Source organism: Tenrec ecaudatus, chromosome 5 (genome assembly GCF_050624435.1).
Source record: "Tenrec ecaudatus isolate mTenEca1 chromosome 5, mTenEca1.hap1, whole genome shotgun sequence".
NCBI lineage: Eukaryota > Metazoa > Chordata > Mammalia > Afrosoricida > Tenrecidae > Tenrec > Tenrec ecaudatus.
The window spans coordinates 290295-307686 of record NC_134534.1 but is presented as its reverse complement, the minus strand read 5'-3'; the positions used below and the strand labels follow the sequence as shown (position 1 = coordinate 307686).

The 17392-nt window shown below is 54.9% G+C and overlaps 1 protein-coding gene across 3 annotated transcripts in view; it reads right to left on the bottom strand.

The window, feature by feature from the left end:
* The window catches only part of ARHGAP39 (Rho GTPase activating protein 39), a 70799-nt gene that overhangs the window by 17993 nt on the left and 35414 nt on the right, over positions 1 to 17392 (bottom strand). Inside the window, exons 2-4 of one of the 3 annotated variants that reach the window (XM_075549077.1) lie at positions 13838 to 13945; positions 12993 to 13172; positions 6173 to 6622 (exon numbers count right to left, since the gene is read on the bottom strand). In XM_075549077.1, coding sequence (XP_075405192.1) covers positions 6173 to 6622; positions 12993 to 13072 — 530 coding nt within the window. In that variant the 5' untranslated portion in view covers positions 13073 to 13172; positions 13838 to 13945. The remainder of the gene's footprint in view (positions 1 to 6172; positions 6623 to 12992; positions 13173 to 13837; positions 13946 to 17392) is intronic. The other 2 variants (XM_075549076.1, XM_075549078.1) reach the window with 2 other exon arrangements.

Sequence of the window (17392 nt, the reverse complement as noted above, 5' to 3'; positions counted from 1 at the left end):
AGGGGACTGGCTTAAAGAGAGCTTAATACCACCTCGGCTAATTCTAAGAATTCCGTGAACAGGGGTCTCTACATAGTAAATATACTAGATACAAATTAAGTGTCTGACAGAGTGAGTGAACCGGTGAGCAAGTTGTTCACAGTAAGAGATACAACTATGCTGTAAAATACTTTCAAATTGAGTACTTTCAGAAATTAAAATGACAAGCAATCGAAACAAAAGCAAAAGACTCGAGCAGGTATTTCCCCAAAGAGGACATTCAAATAGCTCTCAGCTCCGTGTCATCGGTCTTTGTGGCTGTTCCGTGCCTGAGTCAGTGCTGGCACAGAGGAACCCACGTACACAACAAAATCAAACCCTGCCCCCTGTCCCGCACCATCCCCACAACTGCTCTGGTAGCGGCGGTGTCAATCCATCTTGTCAAGGGTCTTCCTCTCTCTCACGGCCCGCTCCTTCATCAAGCACGAGGTCCGTCTCCAGGTCTAAAGTCCCCGAGATGAATGTGCCATTCTTGCCTCTAAGGATCATTCTAACTTGATTTCTTCAAGACAGATGTTTGTTGGATCTTTCGGCAGCCGAGGCACCTTCGTGCTTCTTCGTCAGAGCCACAATTCAAGTGCATCGGTTTTTCTTTCGTTTCCCTTATTCAAGGTCCAACTTTCACAAGCATGGGAGGCCATTGAAAACACCATGGTGTGGGTTAGGCACACCTGTTTTCAAAGTAACGTCTTTGCTTTTTAACACCGTAAAGAGGTCTTGTGCAGATTTACCTAACGTAATGAATTTGTAAAAAGCTCAACTGCTGCTTCTACGAGCACTGGTTGTGGATCCAAGTAAGGCAAGAGCTTTGACAGATTCCATTTTTCCTCCACTTCCCATGTTATGTACTGGTCCAGTTGTGAGGTGTTTGGTCTTTACATTGAGTTGTAATACACACTGAAGGCTGCAATCTTTTATCTTCCTCAGCAAGTGCTTCAAGACTTGCTCACTTGTGGCAAGCAAGGCTGTATCATCTGTCAAAGGCTGTTAATAAGTCTTCCTCCAATCCTGAGGTCACATTCTTCTTCTTACAAAGCCAACTTCTCTGATGATTTGCTCAGCATACAGATCGAACAAATCTGGTGAGAGGGCACTACCCTGGCGCACACCTGTCCTGATTTTAAACCATGAAGTGTTCCCTTGTTCTGTTGGCACAACTGCTTCTTGATCCACGTGCAGGTTCCTCATGAGCACACTGAAGTGTTCTGGAATATTCATTCTTCTCAAGGCTGTCCATAGTTTGCTGTGATCCACACAGTCAAATGCATTGGCACAGTTAATAAAACACAAGGCAACATCTTTCTGGTATTCTCTGCGTCCAGCTAAGATCCACCTGACATCCACGATGGTATCTATTCTATCCCTTGCTCCACGCCTCCTTCTGAATCCCGCCTGAGCCTCCAGCAGCTCCCTGCTGTCACTGTCGTGGACTAATGGTCAGCAACGTTGTACTTGCAGGCGCTACCAAGGAGACTGCTCTATACCTTGAGCCTTTGGGTGGAGTACAAATACGGATCTCTTCCAGTCAGTTGGCCAGGTAGCTGTCTTCCAAATGTCTCGTCATAGACAAGTGAGTGCTTCCAGTGCTTGAACCATTTCAATTGACCTGTCAGTTCCTGGAGCTTTGTTCGTGCTAATACTCTCGACGCAGCTTGGACTTCCTCCCTCAGCACTCTTGGTTCTTGCTTATAAAGGTAACTCCTGAAATGGTTGAATGTTGACCAGTTCTTTTTGGTAGTGACTCTGGGTATCCTTTCCACCTTCTTTTGATACTTCCTGCATAGTTCAGCATTTTGCCCATAGAACTTTTCATGATTGCCACTCAAGTCTTGACATTTTTTCCTTAGCTCTTTCAGCTGAAGATATGTTGAGCATTGGTCTTCCTTTTTGGTTTTCTTACTCCAGGTCTTTGCACATTGATTGCATTATAATATTCCACTTTGTCTTCTTGAGCTACCCTTAGAAATGTTCTGTTCAGCTCTTTGACTTCATTTGTTTCATTTGTCTTAGCTACTCTACAGCTAAAAGAACACTTCGGTACCTCTTCTGACATCCACGCTTGATCTTCTATTTCAATGGCCATGTGTCTTCTTCATGAACAATGTCCTTGATGTCCCCCCACACCTCACCGGGCCTTCTGTCATTAGCGTTCCATGAATCTAATCTGTTTGAGATGTTCTTGAAATCCAAGTGAGAGAGACTCAAGGTCGCAGTTTGGCTCTCAGGGACTTGTTTTCATTTTCTTCACCTTCAACCTGAACTTACACAAGAGCAACTGAGCCCACAGCCAGTCCCTGGCCTCCCTGCAGCTGCTGATATTGAGCTTCTGCACTGTGTCTTCCCAGAAATGTGCTCAGTTTGATTTTAGTGTGGTCAATTTGGAGAAGGACATGTTCAAAGTTTTTTGTGTGTGTTGTTGAAAAAAAAAATTATTTGTAACAAATAAGTCGTTGGTCTTGCAAGATTCTATCATGCCATTTCTGGCTTTGTTTCTAGCATCAAGGGTTTATTTTTACATTACTGTTCCTTTCTTGGGAGAAACATGGGGCTTTCTACTCCCCTAAAGAATTACAGTCTCAGAAACCCAGAGTGGCAGTTCTACCCTGTCTACGGGGTCTCCGTGAGTTGGCATCAACTCGATGGCAGCGAGTTTGGTCTTGCAGAATACCTCGTGAAGTTGGCCAAGGTGCAAGGAAAGCTGGTCATGGGAGCGCAGTGGCGGCTTGGCCCTGTGGTAGGAAGCCTGGGGAAATGCACAGTAGCCAGCAGTCATCCTATGAACCTATGAGCCTATGCCAAGGCCATTCCTTCCAGAGCCAAGTGGAAGCTGCAGGTCACTAGGAGTCTTTACCACACTGCTATAGACACAAGTTCGAGCCTCACTAGGCTGTGTGGAGGTACCCAGTAGGGACTTCAGCTGCCTCCTAGGACGACAGTGATGCTAATATTTAGCCTAGTGGTGGGTGGCCTCCTTGTCAGCTGTTACAAGAGCCAGCCTTTTGTGAGTTTTAAAAGTCGTCACTCGGGGCAGTTTTTTATATTCTGGACTCAAGGCCTCTGCCATGCACATGTTTTGTCCTCACCTAACTAACTGGTCTAAGGAGACCTGGGCTACTAACTCCAAGGTTAGCAGTTTGAAAACCACTAGCCATTCTGCATGAGAAAGACAGGGTTTTCCATGCTCATAAAGAGTTACAGTCTCAGAAACTCAGAAGGACCATTTCATCCTATGCTCGAGGGTCACCATGATCGCCATCGACTAGAAGGTAGTGAGCTTGGTTTAGTAACTGCTTTTACTACTTTACTTCCGGGATTTCTGGGAGAGCACTGCTGAGGATTTTCACCAAGTCTCATTTATTACATTTTTCTTTCATGAGTGTAGCTCTTGTGCACTTCCAAGCTGGAAGTTTCAAAGACAATGGGGTCTATAATCCAATTTGCATTTAGAACACAGAGGTCGAGAAACGGTGGAGTCCATTTTCATCTTCAAGAATCATTGTTTTTTATCAGAACGATCTGCTACGAAGACCGGCCTTTCTCATGAGCTGCCCGGCCACATACACAGGTCGACTGCCAGGGAGGGCCACTGGAAGCCCGTCTGCTTGTCTCCTTTCTAAATGCTTCTCATCACTGAGAATACATCTAGCAGAGTCCACACCACCAGAGAGTTCCTACAGGCAGGCACCACTCTTCGCTCTGTGCCCCATTCTCACCCTTGCAGACCAGGGTCCCTGGAGAAGTCAAACCAGGTGGACTTGGTTGGGTAGGTGCCGGCACAAAACCACAGGGACTTTTCCCAAGCCAAAGCCTCTAGCTAGCCTACTGTCGCTCAGCACGGCCTCTACCCAGTGTCGGCGCCTCAATGCACCTTGCCATCTCTGCGTGGGAAGGGGTTCCCTGAGGAATTCTGCACTCTTTGAGTTAGGGCACACCCAAACTAGTACTTTTGGCATCCGCAGGGGACTCAAACTAAATTCCTATAAATGTTTGCTGAGTCTGGGGAACAAAAAGCAGCCTGCAAGGACAAGGCCAGGCTGTGGGCTGGACAAGCGGTTTCCCAGTGAGACTGCGCCAGACCACCCAGCTGCTTTCCCAGAGCAAGTGGGATTGTGCCGATGTGGGGAAAAAAAACCACCACCAACATCTCTAAGCACATCTTTCCTGGCTTTTCCTTATGCATGCATTTCCTGTTTTTTTGTTGTTTTGCATTTTCAGGCAAGGCTGCAGCACCCAAGGCCCCATCTGACCAGTGCTGGGTCCTGTAAGGAGGCCTGCAGGCCCAGAGGGCCTCCTTTTTGGTCTCTCAGCACCAAACTCAAAGACCCGACTGCAGAGAGGCTGGGCTGACTCATGTGGGTCCTTGAAAGCATTCTAGTACTTTCCTATTAACACAGGAGTGTGTGCTTGACCAGACCTTACACGCCTGCCCCTCCACATTCTACCTCCCACAGCACCTGCACCTGCATTTCTTGGGCCCCTTGGGCCCCAGGCCCCTCCTTAGCAGCACTGGCAGTCGGCTGGAACAAGGCACAGAGAGTACCAGGCACACAAAGGGCAGGTGCACAAAGCCTACATCGAGTTGGCGGGATGGTCAGACCCAGGACACGAAAAGCAATCTGTGAGCAGCACGGTGTACCTGGGCAGGTGGTACACAGCCCACACGCCAGGCCCTGTCTGCTCCTGGCTCCTCCAGAGCACAGCTCACCCCTCCTGTAGTCCCCACGAGCGCCTGCACCTGGGCACAGGGGGAGGGGGGGGGTGCCATGCTTGTCTGGAGGCTCAGGTGGGCACCTCACCTCTCCACAAAGGCACAGACACTGTGTCTCCACAGAAGGTCTCTGCTATGCTGAGCATCTAGAATCTTCTCGTCTCTGCTCTGCCAGCCGGAGGCGGCGCCCCGCCCTGTATTGCTGCCACCACATGGGTGTGCCCCACGGAACCTGGCCCTCCCTGGATCAGGTCTCAGCCCTGGCCACACATTTTCTGTGGTGGTTTCCGGTATGGGTGCGACACTCGGAGACTGCATGCTGAGGTCCAGAGTGGAAGCCCTGTGCCTGGCCCCAGAGCCCCACCCTTCAGTGGCTCCCCGTCACTGCAGTGCCACAGCCCCACAGGCCCTCGTGTTTGCTCACTGTGGAAAAGGGGCTCCAAAGTGTAGTTCAGGGTCTTGCACCCCGGCCCTGCCTTTCCTTCCAGGATGCACACCTGGGCTCATTCCTTAGTCTGTCCCTCGAGCAGCTGGACTTCTGCAGGACCAGAGCCTGGCTGCACAATGGCTCGCCCCTAGAGGGCTGGGGGGTGGTCACTGAAGGGGCAGTGTCTGCTCCTGGCTGAGCCACCAGGGAGTGGCAAGTGCACAGCCGAGTCCTCCTCCTCTTCTGTACAATAGCAATGACACTCGTCATTGTCATTGACAGACAGGAAGGGGCTGGTATAACAGGTGCCAGTTGCATGGGGTAGGCCCATGGACACACAGGCCCCAACGGAGTCCAAGGTCAAGAAGGGAGGTCAGAAGGCACAGTGCCTCACTGATGGTCGAAGCCCCGCCTGCCATGAGCTCACAGCCCCTGGGATGCCCGTGTGTGGGGAGCACGAGGAGTTCCAGGTGATGGCCAAAGTCAGAGAGGGCTGTCCAGCACCCAAACATGAGGAGGACACAGGCTGACCTGGTCGCATGGCAGGGGCACTGTCTGCAAGGGTGGCTGGGGCGGGGTGACCACCTCCTCGCTCAGCCACTTTTGTTTGTAGAAAGGGGGCATGGACACCACCCCACTTCCAGGAAGATCCGCTGGTGAAGCTGGCATCACAGCAGCAGGGCCGAACTTGGGCCTCTCTGCCTTGACCCCTGCCTCACCCTGTTCCCAAGCCTCTGGCATGCTCCCTGAACAGAACCAACCACTGCACCAAAGACCCCTGCAGTTTCTGAGCAAATACCCAAATGCCCCCACACCTGAGGAGGGGGCAGGGCAGGTCTGGGGCCCTTGCAATGCAGAGACTGTACTCAGCTACCCTCGCCCACAGAGGGCGGTCCGTCAGCCGCACATCACTGAGGGGGGCACTCAGTGGGGGCCCCTCTTGCAGCTCACTGTAGGCCTCCCCTGCCCACAAGAGCTGTTGAGACATGCACACTTACCTGCCGCTGCCCTGCTCCTCCTTGGCGGCCCCAAATGGCCGGTTGGCCCTCAGCAGGGGCTCCTGTACCTTCTCACTGTCGGTGGTGGCAGCAGCATCGAGTTCGGGCTCCTGGGCTGCACTGGGACTGCCCTCTCGGCTGACGGTGCTGGCCCTGCCCGGACTGCTCTCGGCTGAGGCGCGGGGCGACTCGGTGTTCTGCTTCAGGGTCTGCAGCTTGGCCAGCGGGATGATGTCACAGCTCTGTGGGCGGTGCCAGACAGTGCGCCGCGTGGCAGCATTGTAATAGTAGAAGCGCGACGTGTTGGGGTCAAAGAGCTCCCACCACTGGTTCTCGCTGGTGCGTTTGATGCGCACACCGGCCGGTGGGTCCCACACGCACTCGCCAGTGACCAGGTTGGCATACATGCGCTCCCGTGTGCGTGGCTCGATGATCTCCACCCACTCCAGCCTGGGACAAGGGCAAAGACGGTGTCAGAGGAGGCTAGGGCCCCAGACCTGGCTCTACTGGATCAGAAGCCTGGGTCTGGTGACCCTTCGAGACTCCACTGGGCTGGCCTCGCCTAGTCCCACTGCTGTTCCAGCCCTGTGCAGAGGCATGCCCACCCAGCAGCAGCTACGCCTGTAGGTTTGGGGGCCTGTGTCTGGGCCAGTGGAAGCCTCCGGGAGCCTGTGGGCTCACAGGAGTGTAAGGGGGCCTTTCTCCAATCATCTCATTAAACTGGATGGTCAAGCAAACGAAGAGAAGAGTGGACAACAGGGAGGTCATGATGACACCCCACCCACAGCACGGCCTGTCAGCCATAAGCATAAAGGGAAGGCAGAGGGAGTCTCCACCTCATCTCCATGGGGTGTGTCATATTCCAACCTGCCAGGTGCAGGCCTCAGGCCAGGCACCCCCACCATCTCCAACAGAGGGCAACAAAGGCAGGTGGGGAGGCAGGCACCTGGGGTCATCAAAGTCCCAAAGGCGTGGCAGGCAGTGGAGTTGGAATTGTACTCCTGCTGCCCAGGCACCCAGCTGGCGGCCCTTGCCCTACTCCTCTGGCCAAATGGCAGCCCAGCCCAGCCCGGGTTCTGGAAAGTGGTTCTCCTTTAGGCATCAGGAGGGCTGGCGGTGTGGGCAGATGGGGCAAGGAAAGGCCCTGCTGGCTTCCAGTCCTCACTGTGGTCTTGGGGACAGGTACTCCCACCCTGAGTTCTGGGGCATCCCTGGGGTGGGGTCAGTTCAGCTGGCTGGGCCCCCGGGCAGCCCTGGGAAGACAGGAAGCCTTAGCAAACCCTGGAGTGCCTGAGCTGGGCGCCTGTGGTGCGCTGGATCAGAGGAAGGCTGGTGCTTTGAGCTGTCCCAGGGTCACTATGAGACAACACTACCCCAAGGACAGACAGCAACAGCTGTGTCCCTGAAACCCAGGGTCACAGCAGCATCAAACCGTCTCGGAATCTCTGAAACGGAGCTACGATGCAGTTGATCTTGAACAGTCGACAGCCTCCATCTTCTCAAGTTTTAATTTTGTCCTCGTAAACTGTATAATGAGGAAAATCTGTTCCTCGTCCCCAGTCATCATCTTGGCAGGGGCCCCACTTCCGCTCAGCCCCCATGGAGCAGGGGAAGGGACCTGCCAGGCTTCCAGGAAGGGCCTCTGGGCCTGAGCAGCCCCTGCCTACACTCAGGAAGGCATGATATCACCCCATTCCATCCCCACCCTCACATCACACCAGCCACCCGGAGGGAGCTGTTGGCCACTGGTGGAATTGGTGTTGGGGCTATGCTGCTGCCGGCAGGCCTCCAAGGGGCAAGTGCAGGACAATCGAGAGTGGTGCAGCCAGGCTGGGCTCTGGGGCTCAGTCTTCCCCAGGGAACAACCCCCCCCCCCCTGGGTCCTGACAACATGGGTAAGGAGACAGCGAGAAGAGTCAGAGTGACCCCTGACGTGATCACTTCAGAGAACAGGGACTGCTTCGGCGGCACAATGACCATCCCTCAGGACTCGCAGTGGCCACCCTTGTAGCCCTCCCCAAGTCACAGCTCCCAAGCAGCAACTACTGGCCCGCCTGCATCCCCCACGTCTCCAGCACAACACCCCACTTAACAGGAACCCTGCAAAGCCATAGTTCAGAGCACAGAGACCAACAAAAATCAAGAAATGAACATTCCAACTCTACCAACAGTTCTTATTTATGCTTATAATATACTGCAAAAAATACACTGCACTTGAATTTCAGGATAATTCCTTTCCACAAAGAGTGGCTGTTTGCGCCCACTTTACAGCAGCCTCGGGTGGAAGCGGGCAGGAGGAAGGTCTTAGCCGCCTCCTGGCCCCACATTGTGCTTAGACCCCCCCCAGGAGGCCCAGGGCCTGGCACCTGGGGGCACCATGCAGGGCTTGGGGAAGGGCTGCCCAGAAAAGGCCCCAGAGGGCAGTGAGGACACAGCCAGCAGGGGCAGTGTGGCAGGAGCTGGGTCTCTGTCTGTGTCACCTGCAGCTGCGGGTCTAGCTAGTGACTGATTCTTCATTCAGCCTGAGGGATGATGGAGGTGGTGAGGGTAAGAGAAAACCTCCCCCTCCAGCGCTGGCCTGCTAAGGTGGGAGGTGGGGCAGGGGGTGGGTGCACAAAGCAGGCCCCAGGTGTGGGCAAGATGCTGTGACACCTGAAGGGTTGGGGGTGCAGTTTCACAGCAGCTTGGGACTTGGGGTTCAGGGCCCTGCTGCCTGGGGAGGGCCAGGGCAGATAGGGAAGATGAAACCAGCCATCTGGTGACGAGGTGAGAGGCACGGCTCCCTTCTTCTGGGGTCCTGGCAGGTGGATGCATTGGCTGAGGGCCCAAGACAGCCTGCTGCGAGCAAGATTCTCAGGAAGACAAGTAGGCACAGGACCTCTCCTCAGCTTTCCCCAGATGCTGGAGACCTTCCTGATTCTTAGGATGTTTTCAGATAATGTTCAAGTCACTCTTTTTGGCATTAATGTAACGGGGGCCAAGGGTCTTCCAGGCAACGCCAAGTGGTGAGCACCGTGACAATGCACCCAGTCTCTCACGCGGCGGCTCAGGGCAGTCTGGACAGCCAGGTCCCACGTGCCAAACTAAGGGGGTTAGGGGTCCCTACCTCATACCACACACAGAAATGAATGCAGAGTGGATCAGAGACTGAGGTCTCAGTGTCAGAAGGAGCGAACGCTTAGACAAAAACAGGATTAAATCCTTAGATAAAAACAGGACTGGTAAGTAGGTGATGGCTTCTCTTCGCTATTATGCCAAACAGACACACACCCAGAACAAACCCAGAAGGTGGCCGAATCAATCCCTTTGTGCTGAAGAACATCACTGAGAAAGACTACCTGTGGACTAGGAGAAAATATTTGCACATCATTTCAAAATAGACAACAGAACTCTTAAAGATAAACAGCCCAATTTGGAAATAGACAAAAGGCCTACAGAGGGATTCCTTCAGAGACACACAAGTGACCCATGTTGTGGTGGTACTGAGGTGTCAGAGGGGGCCCGACTCACTGTGACCCTTTCTGCACCATCCTCACCATCTGCTCCTAGTGAGTCTCCCTTCTCCCCACTTCCTCCAGCACCATGTCCTCCTTCAGAGACCAAGGACCAGGAAGTGCATGAAACGATGCTCACCACTGGCAGGGAAAGGCACTCTACACCCACTGGGGCAGGAGGGTCAAGACGTCAGACCACAGCACGCGTTGCTGAGGCTGTGGAAAACCCGTCTGAGACGTGAAGTGGTGCAGCACTCAGGGTTCCTCAGGAAGGTAAACACAAGACTGGCCTTGGAGTCAGACAATTCTGACCCTAAAACCACACCCAAAAGAATGAAACACACGAATGTTCAGAACAGAACTATTCATCGCAGTCCAAAGGAGAAAATCATCCTCTGAGCTTGGCCACGCCATCTACCTGTCTGTCTGCCAGGCCCAGGGGACCGGCTACCTAAACACCCGAGTCACAACTATAACTTTCTTTGCACCCAAGGGGCACTGGCACCTCAGCCATGGTCTGTGCACACCTGTATCCACAGGAAGGAGGCCAGCACAGCAGGGTGCTGAGGCCTCAGACTAGGCTCTGCCGGATGGGTGTCTAAACCACAGCACGACAGGGTCACCGACAGCGGCCCCAGGGCTGGTGTCTGAGCCCCTGGCCTACAGCATCACTCTGCCCTGGACATGGGAGCCAGGCTGGCAGGAGGCGGGAGATGGAGTGGAAACACCAGAGACTCTCAGTAAAGAGTGGGCGAGGAACTACCGCAGGAGGAGCAAACGCGTGGCAAAGGCCAAGAGGGTGGGCCCAAGGGGCAGGAGGGGAGGGCGCCAGAAGCCACATGCTCTTCCTGACAGCAGGGCACTTACTCTGGGGGAGGAGTTCCTCGAACAAGCCTATTCTATCACTTACACATGCAAACCAACAAGGAGCCTGGTGGCTAAGCACGGCACGGACATGCTGCTAGCTAACTGCAAGGGCAGAGGCCGGAAGCCAGCTGCTCCTGGAGAGAGATGAGGCTGCCTGTTTCTGTGAGGACTCAGTCTCGGGTCCCTTAGGTGCCATTCTACTCTGTCCTCCAGGGTCACTGGGAGTCAGAATCAGCTCGAACGTAGTGGGCTATCTGGCAGAGCAGAGATCAGTCGAGGAATGGTTGTACAGAAGGGTGGGGCGGGCACCCAAGTGGCCAGACAACAGCAAGACTGGAAGCTGAGGAGGCACAGTGGTGCCCAGGTCTCACCTTGGGAGAGGAGGTGTGTGTGTGTGTGTGTGTGTGTGTGTGTGTGTGTGTACAGGACGTTGGGAGAGGAGGGGTGTGTGTGTGTGTGTGTGTGTGTGTGTGTGTGTGTGTGTGTGTGTGTGTGTACAGGACGTGCAGGCTGGAATTGGTGCCGCCTGAGACAGTGGGAGAGAAAGAGGCCACAATGACACTCCCTTGGAGAGTTAAGACAGTATCTCAAAGCTTTTGCAGGACATCCTAGACAGTAAGACACAACTGCTCATGAAGGAAAGGTGGAGATAGTAGACTAGTTACATTAAAACGACGCTTTTGTTCACCCCCAAGCTCCCAACACAGAAAATCCAAGTCAGGCTGAGATCAGCTATGCAGTGCCAACACCCAGCTGTACTCAGGGCTCCCGGCATGATCAGTCCTCCCACATGGCCAGAACCACGGGGACCAGCCAGGCTACACGAGTTGCAACAGCAGGCCATGAGCACTCCAAGAGACTGGGAACAGCCCATGTGTCAGCCAGTGGGCGTCACAGGCTACAGAGCTGTGCCAGGGACGCTCTGTGCGCCACAGTGCTGGACCCAGATGGGAGGGTGGGCTCGCAGGGCGTGCTGGGAAGCAGCTCTAAGGGGGCTGTCCTACCAAGAGAGAGACATCAGCACAGCCAGGAACCGGGGACAGAACCAAAGTGCTAGACCATTGGAAGTTACTTTAAACAACAAACCAGTATTACAGCAGTGGCAATCCCAGGGGGAGGGGAGCACTCAAACTGGACCCAGTGGTCCTTGCGTCTCTTCTTTCTTGCTGAGAATGTTCACAGACCAGCTATCAACACAGCAGCTCCTAGGATGTGAGCAGGTTGAGAGTCTTCCTTCTCAGCCTCCTCCACTCACAGAAGACCCCTGGGTTCTCAGCTTCCATCTCACCTGTCAAAGGGCCATCGATCCAGATGTCTTGTTTAAGTCCACACAGAGAGTTCTGAAGAGAGCAGAATGCCCAAAGGCAGACCTCTCTTTTTTTTTTTTTTTTGAAACTAAACTACTGTGTGGTTTTAAGATGACTTCAGGGAATAATTTTGGTGTGAAGCCTGATCTCAGGGTTCAGTCACCCTTCCTGGCTCTAAAGAGCCTAAATGTCAACAGAATCTGCCCAGTCCAACTCATTGAAGAATCTGGAAGTCTGTTTTGTAGCTTCCCCATTTTGATCAGAACTCTTATATAGAATCGTTGACGAATGTGCTTCAGAATGGCGGTGGGGCATCAGCTGGTTCTGGTCTCCAGGCAAAGGACGCACCTGTTTGTGGAGGAGACTGGCCCCAAATTCTGCTTCTTCCTATTCCTGACGTGCTTTCCCTCTGGTGTCCAGGCTAACACAGACAGAGGTGTCTGAATGGTTACTTGCAAGACCAGGAGGTGTTCAGCGCACTGGGAGCCAGAATAGAGCATTAAACATGTCCCATGGAATCAGGAGCATGCACCTCCAAACCAAAGGACCAAACCCTGTGGGTGAACACAAGAGAACACGTGTGCAAAGGCACAAACATGTGTGGACATGTGGTTGTGTGGCACAGCTGGATATAAGCCATGTGCACATGCTCTTGCTCCACCTGCTGGATCAAACAGGAAGCAGGGCTGCAGGGATGACGGGACCGGATGCGCACCCAGAAAGGCCCAGATAGCAGAAGGCACAGAGGCACCGTGCGGATTCCAGTGAATGCCAAGGGCAGGGGACAGGGCGTGCTCTGTGACTCTGTAGCTTCTGTTTGTTGTACAAACAGCCCAGTGGTGGTCTGACAGCAGTTCTCATGCTCACTGGACCATACACATGTTTGTCACTTCTCTGCAAGGTTGCATTATTTCCAAGAAAGACCAAAAGCTGGGCAGAAGGGAAGAACTACAGTCACAAGGTGGGGGATCCATGGGGTACAGAGCCCCTGGGTTCCTGATTCCAGAAACACTGGGGCAGCATGTCACCACTCTGAGACCCCCTCCCCCCACAGTGAGTGTCCACACCCCAGGCTGCCCAGACAGGTGTGACTGCCAGGTGATCAAGCCCACCCCACCCTAGCCCTTGACGTGGGCATTCAGCTCGTCTTACCGTGTGCTTGGCCCAGGCATCCGGGGCTCCTGCGTGTCGGCATTATGGGCCCTGCATTCGTAGTCCTGTGCCTGGGACATTGCAGTCTCCTGCCTCAGAGCCGAGGAGGCTTGACCGACAGATGCACGGACATCAGTAGGCTGTCAGGGCGCCTCTTGCCTCAAGCGGGGAGGTGCTGTGCTAGAGAGAGGAGAAGGCGATGAGCAAGGAGCCGGTGGCCCGAGGCCCTGAGTGCGTCTTTCTTATCGTGCCTCTGGTGTCAGCAACTGAGCACACAGGTGCCAAGGAGCTGTCTGTGGCTGGAGAACCCACTGGCCCAGCTGCTGGGCAGTCCCTGCACAAGCACACCATGCTCAGGGACCCATTTTCAGGGCCCTCTAGAGGGCCACCCCCTCCCCAATACTATCTCTGGTGGGGCACTCGGGCCTGAGATCAAATGCCCTTGACTCAAGCCTGGCAGCCCTGCCACGTGCTGTGCCAGCAGTCAGGGGTGCCCCGGCAGGACCTGGCGGTCACAGGCCTGTGCACAAAGCACACCACCCTATCCCCACCCAAATGGTGTCCCGGAAAGAGACCAACATCCAGGGGTGGCAACACACTGCTGTGTACCCATGCTGGGGAGCCCCAGATAAAGCTGCCCCCTTCTAGCAGCGCACCACAACTACCTGGGCACAGGTGTCTGTGGCAGTGCCCAGCACCTCGGCTACGTCCAGAGCCTCTGCCCGGGCGGGTGGACGCAACCCAGCAGGCAGCACCTACTGGTGGGGAAGGAAGCAGACCACGAGAAATACACTCGCTTGACTGAGTTCCCTGGAGGTGTCCAGCCAACAGTAGGCCAGGCTCACCTGTGGCTGGACAAGGCTTCCGGGCCACTGCGGCTCCAACACTGGCTTTGTGAGAGCTCACGGCCGCACCGCATCTCCCCTCATCTGAGCAGAGCAGGTATCACGGGCCTGGGGGTAGAGGGTGGGGTGGTCTCATTGGGTTCTCACCAAGGATTCTTTCTCCAGGTCCCAGGAAGGGCCTGAGCCCAGCCCAGCCTTCATCTGAGCCAGAGGACTCTCCTGAGACTTAAACATCTTTGCCTGTCACCTGGATGTCCACCTGGCCAGTGACTACCTGCCCACCATGTTTGCCACTCTCACACAGCAAACAGGTTTCCAACTGGACCAGTTCTTACAGGCTCTTAAGTGACAATTCTACAGATTAAAGGCGCCTACCCACTGTGGGCTTCCTTCCAAGCCAGCCTGGGCACAGTGGTCAGCTGCCTTCACATCTCTACTGCCTCAGGTGACCCTGCAGTCCCTGTAGAATGTATTCTCCCAGTACCCTCCCACAGGGACCCTCCCATCGGAGGCCAACCCCCAGCATTCCTCCTAGAAGGCCCCTCCCCACCCCCCAATTGAAGCAGGCACCGGGAGAGCATGTACACCTTGGGGATGGAAGCTCCCTGGGTCCCCAGGGCCTTCTTTCAGAATCAGCTGCTGACTTGTGAGACCACAACCTGCTGGGCTGTGCCTGGTTCTCACTAGAGATCTGTCTGCGGAAACTCCTCTGACCCTATGGACACAGGTCCCACAGCAAGTCCTGGGAGAGCCAGACAAGGCAGGCAGGACCAAGTGCAACCCTATCACTGGGCTCGCTCCCTCCTGTGGGGACTGCCAGGCTGCACCCCTGGACAGGCTTCTGCCTCACACAGGCACCTGTCTCACCACCTTTACTGTACAATGTTGTAGGGAAAATACCTACCCAATCATTCCTGGCACCCATCACTACCCCTCTCCAGTGGAGACCCGATCCCACTTTCAGCGGTATGTATAAGTAGTTGTGTGGGTGGACTCCAGCTGGCGCGGGCAGGACCAGGCAGTGTCTCCTGTTGCACATGGGGCTACCACGGGTTGTAACCAACTGTATGGCACCTAGCGATGTCACCCACAAGGAGCTGGGCAGTGAGGGAGGAGCCTGCCTCCTCCTCCCCAAGGAACACAGTGGTTCTCTTTACCAGAGTCCTGTTAGTCTGTCCTCTCACTCTGTCAAATGTCTACAACCATCTCTCCATTTTATGAAGCCGTTCCTCATGTCCCCTCTCCCGTGCGTGCGCGCGCGCGCGCGCACACACACACACACACACACACGGTGGTCTTCACTGCAATGGCATCTGATAGCTACAATTACTTAGGAAGAGTGGGCATGCCTCAGCCTTCGGCCAGGAGCACAGTGACTCCCCGAGTGGCTCTGTCTGTCTGCATGCCTGCAGCCAAGGAGACATTCTTCACCCACCACCCACACATCCCGAAGTTACCCTCCCCACCCCACCCCGCCCCACCCCACCGAATTCTGTTGTCCCTGCAGCTGTACAAGCATCTTCAAAGTTACATTTTAGTTTCTTTCTGACATCACAGTGACTGGATTTTGCATAGCATTGTTATCTGTTCTAGGCCAGGACGCTCTCCGACACTTTTAGCCACTGCTTCTGTCCCAGACAGGCCGTGCTCACAAGGCGTTTCGAGGGTGCTGCAGAATCAGGGCTACAGAGCGGTGCTGCTGTGTTCTTCTCCCTTTCAAACCATGAGCCCGGCTTCCCACTTACTCCTTCGGTTTCATTGACGGGAGACATTTGCCAGCTGGTGGGACTGCATGCCCCTGTCTCTTCATTCCTGTGCCTGCCGACCTGCACCTACGGCCCCCAGGGCACGCTGAGCCAGCCCAGGGCTGGCTGGAGGGGCTCTGGGGTAGTTCCCAGGATGCTCAGTAAGCCTACTCCCCACCGAACACCTGGGAGTGCCGTCCTATCTGGACATGCCCCATTTCAGATGGCCATCTCTGACCTGCAGGCCTCTGCAGATGCTCCTCCTGGCAAGACCACTGCTGCGTGCAGGACGCACTGGAGGTGGACCCAGGTCCCCAACACTAGGCACCAGGCGGCCATCTTTCCCAGAAGCCTGCGGCCTCACCCAGCATGGTGATCTGGCTCCTGCTGTGCTCAGCAGGGACCCCTGTGGGCTATGAGGACCCTTACCTGGTTCTCCCACCCACTACCTCCTCACCACCCCCGCCCCTGCCATAATTCCCCAAGGAGTCCTTCAAGGGAGCCAAGCCCTTGGCAGTGTTTGTGGGGGTCTACTGCCTAATGGTCTCACTGTCTCAATCTCTCTTCTCAGCGTGGTCGGTCGCTTTTACCTCCTGTGAGCTTGTCCCTTTTTGTTTCGTTTGGATTTGGTAGTTTTCAGCATACGCAGAATGTTTCACCTAACACGTGTTTTTCCTAATGTACCTCTTTCCCTTTCTCCTTTAGCAGCTACATGAGGGCTGTGGGGTCTGGGAAGGGGCAGGAGGGGGCAGGGCAGCCTCCGATCAGCAGCTGTTTGAGACTGCTATCTTCAACTTCCTGCAAGCTCAAATCTGGAAGCTTCCCAGTGGAAGATACGGGTGGTGGCAAGGGTAGAAATCAAGCTGAGTGCACGGAGGCCAACTTGCTGCTTCTCCACTCGGGCCCTGTACTTTCTGGCAGGCATCTCAGTGTGCAGTGAAGACGCACAACCAGCCTCCACGTAGCAGCCCATCACCCTGACATTTCCCCTGCAGGAGAGCCAGCAGGGCAATCGGTTGCAGGTTGGGCAGTCACAGTGGCCTTGGCAACAAGTGTGGTCCAGCCTTCTCCAGACTGCTGGCAGGCTCAATGCACAGGGACGGCCCTTCAGCACCCCTCATGTGGGCCTGGGTCCACGTGTGGCAGCTGCTGGCCTGAGGCCCAGGACCCCTTTCTGTCCCTGCCCTTCAGCATTTTTCATCACCAATGCAAAGGCGCTCGGCCTCCTCTCCCGATCCCTCCTGGGCCCTGGAGCACAGACTCTGGTCCTTGAAACAGGCTCTCTCTCTGCACGAAGCCCTGCCCTGGTGAGACCCTGCTATGCCCAATGCACCTTGAACCCAAGCTCCACAGCAGAGCAAGCCTGTTCCTGATTTTCAAGCTCTGTGTTCATTTTGGTGATCATCAGGGAGGCAGGCAGAGAGAACAGACCTCTTAGGGTGTCACTTCCGGAAGGCTCTGCGCTCAGCTATCTCAGTAAGTGAACTTCCTGACATTGGAGGCGGCTTGGTTCCATGCTCTGAAAGGTCAGTGAGCTGGAAAACACAAGGCCCCATTCTCAGGGCGGGACGGCAGGGAGCTGGTCTCACCAGCTCCAAGCATAGGGAGGGCTGGCCAAGCCCGCTCCCTGCCCTGTGAAACCCCACCCAGCCCTTTCTCGGCCACTGTCAACTCAGTGCGCCTGGCACAACTCTGAACTGTCCCGAGGCTGGAGAGAGGGTTAGTCCCATCACAGGAAGCCCCCGGTGGCAATGTGGCTGCACTTTCCCGGCTGCACCAGCCAGGTGACTTAACCCAGGGAGGCCAGATA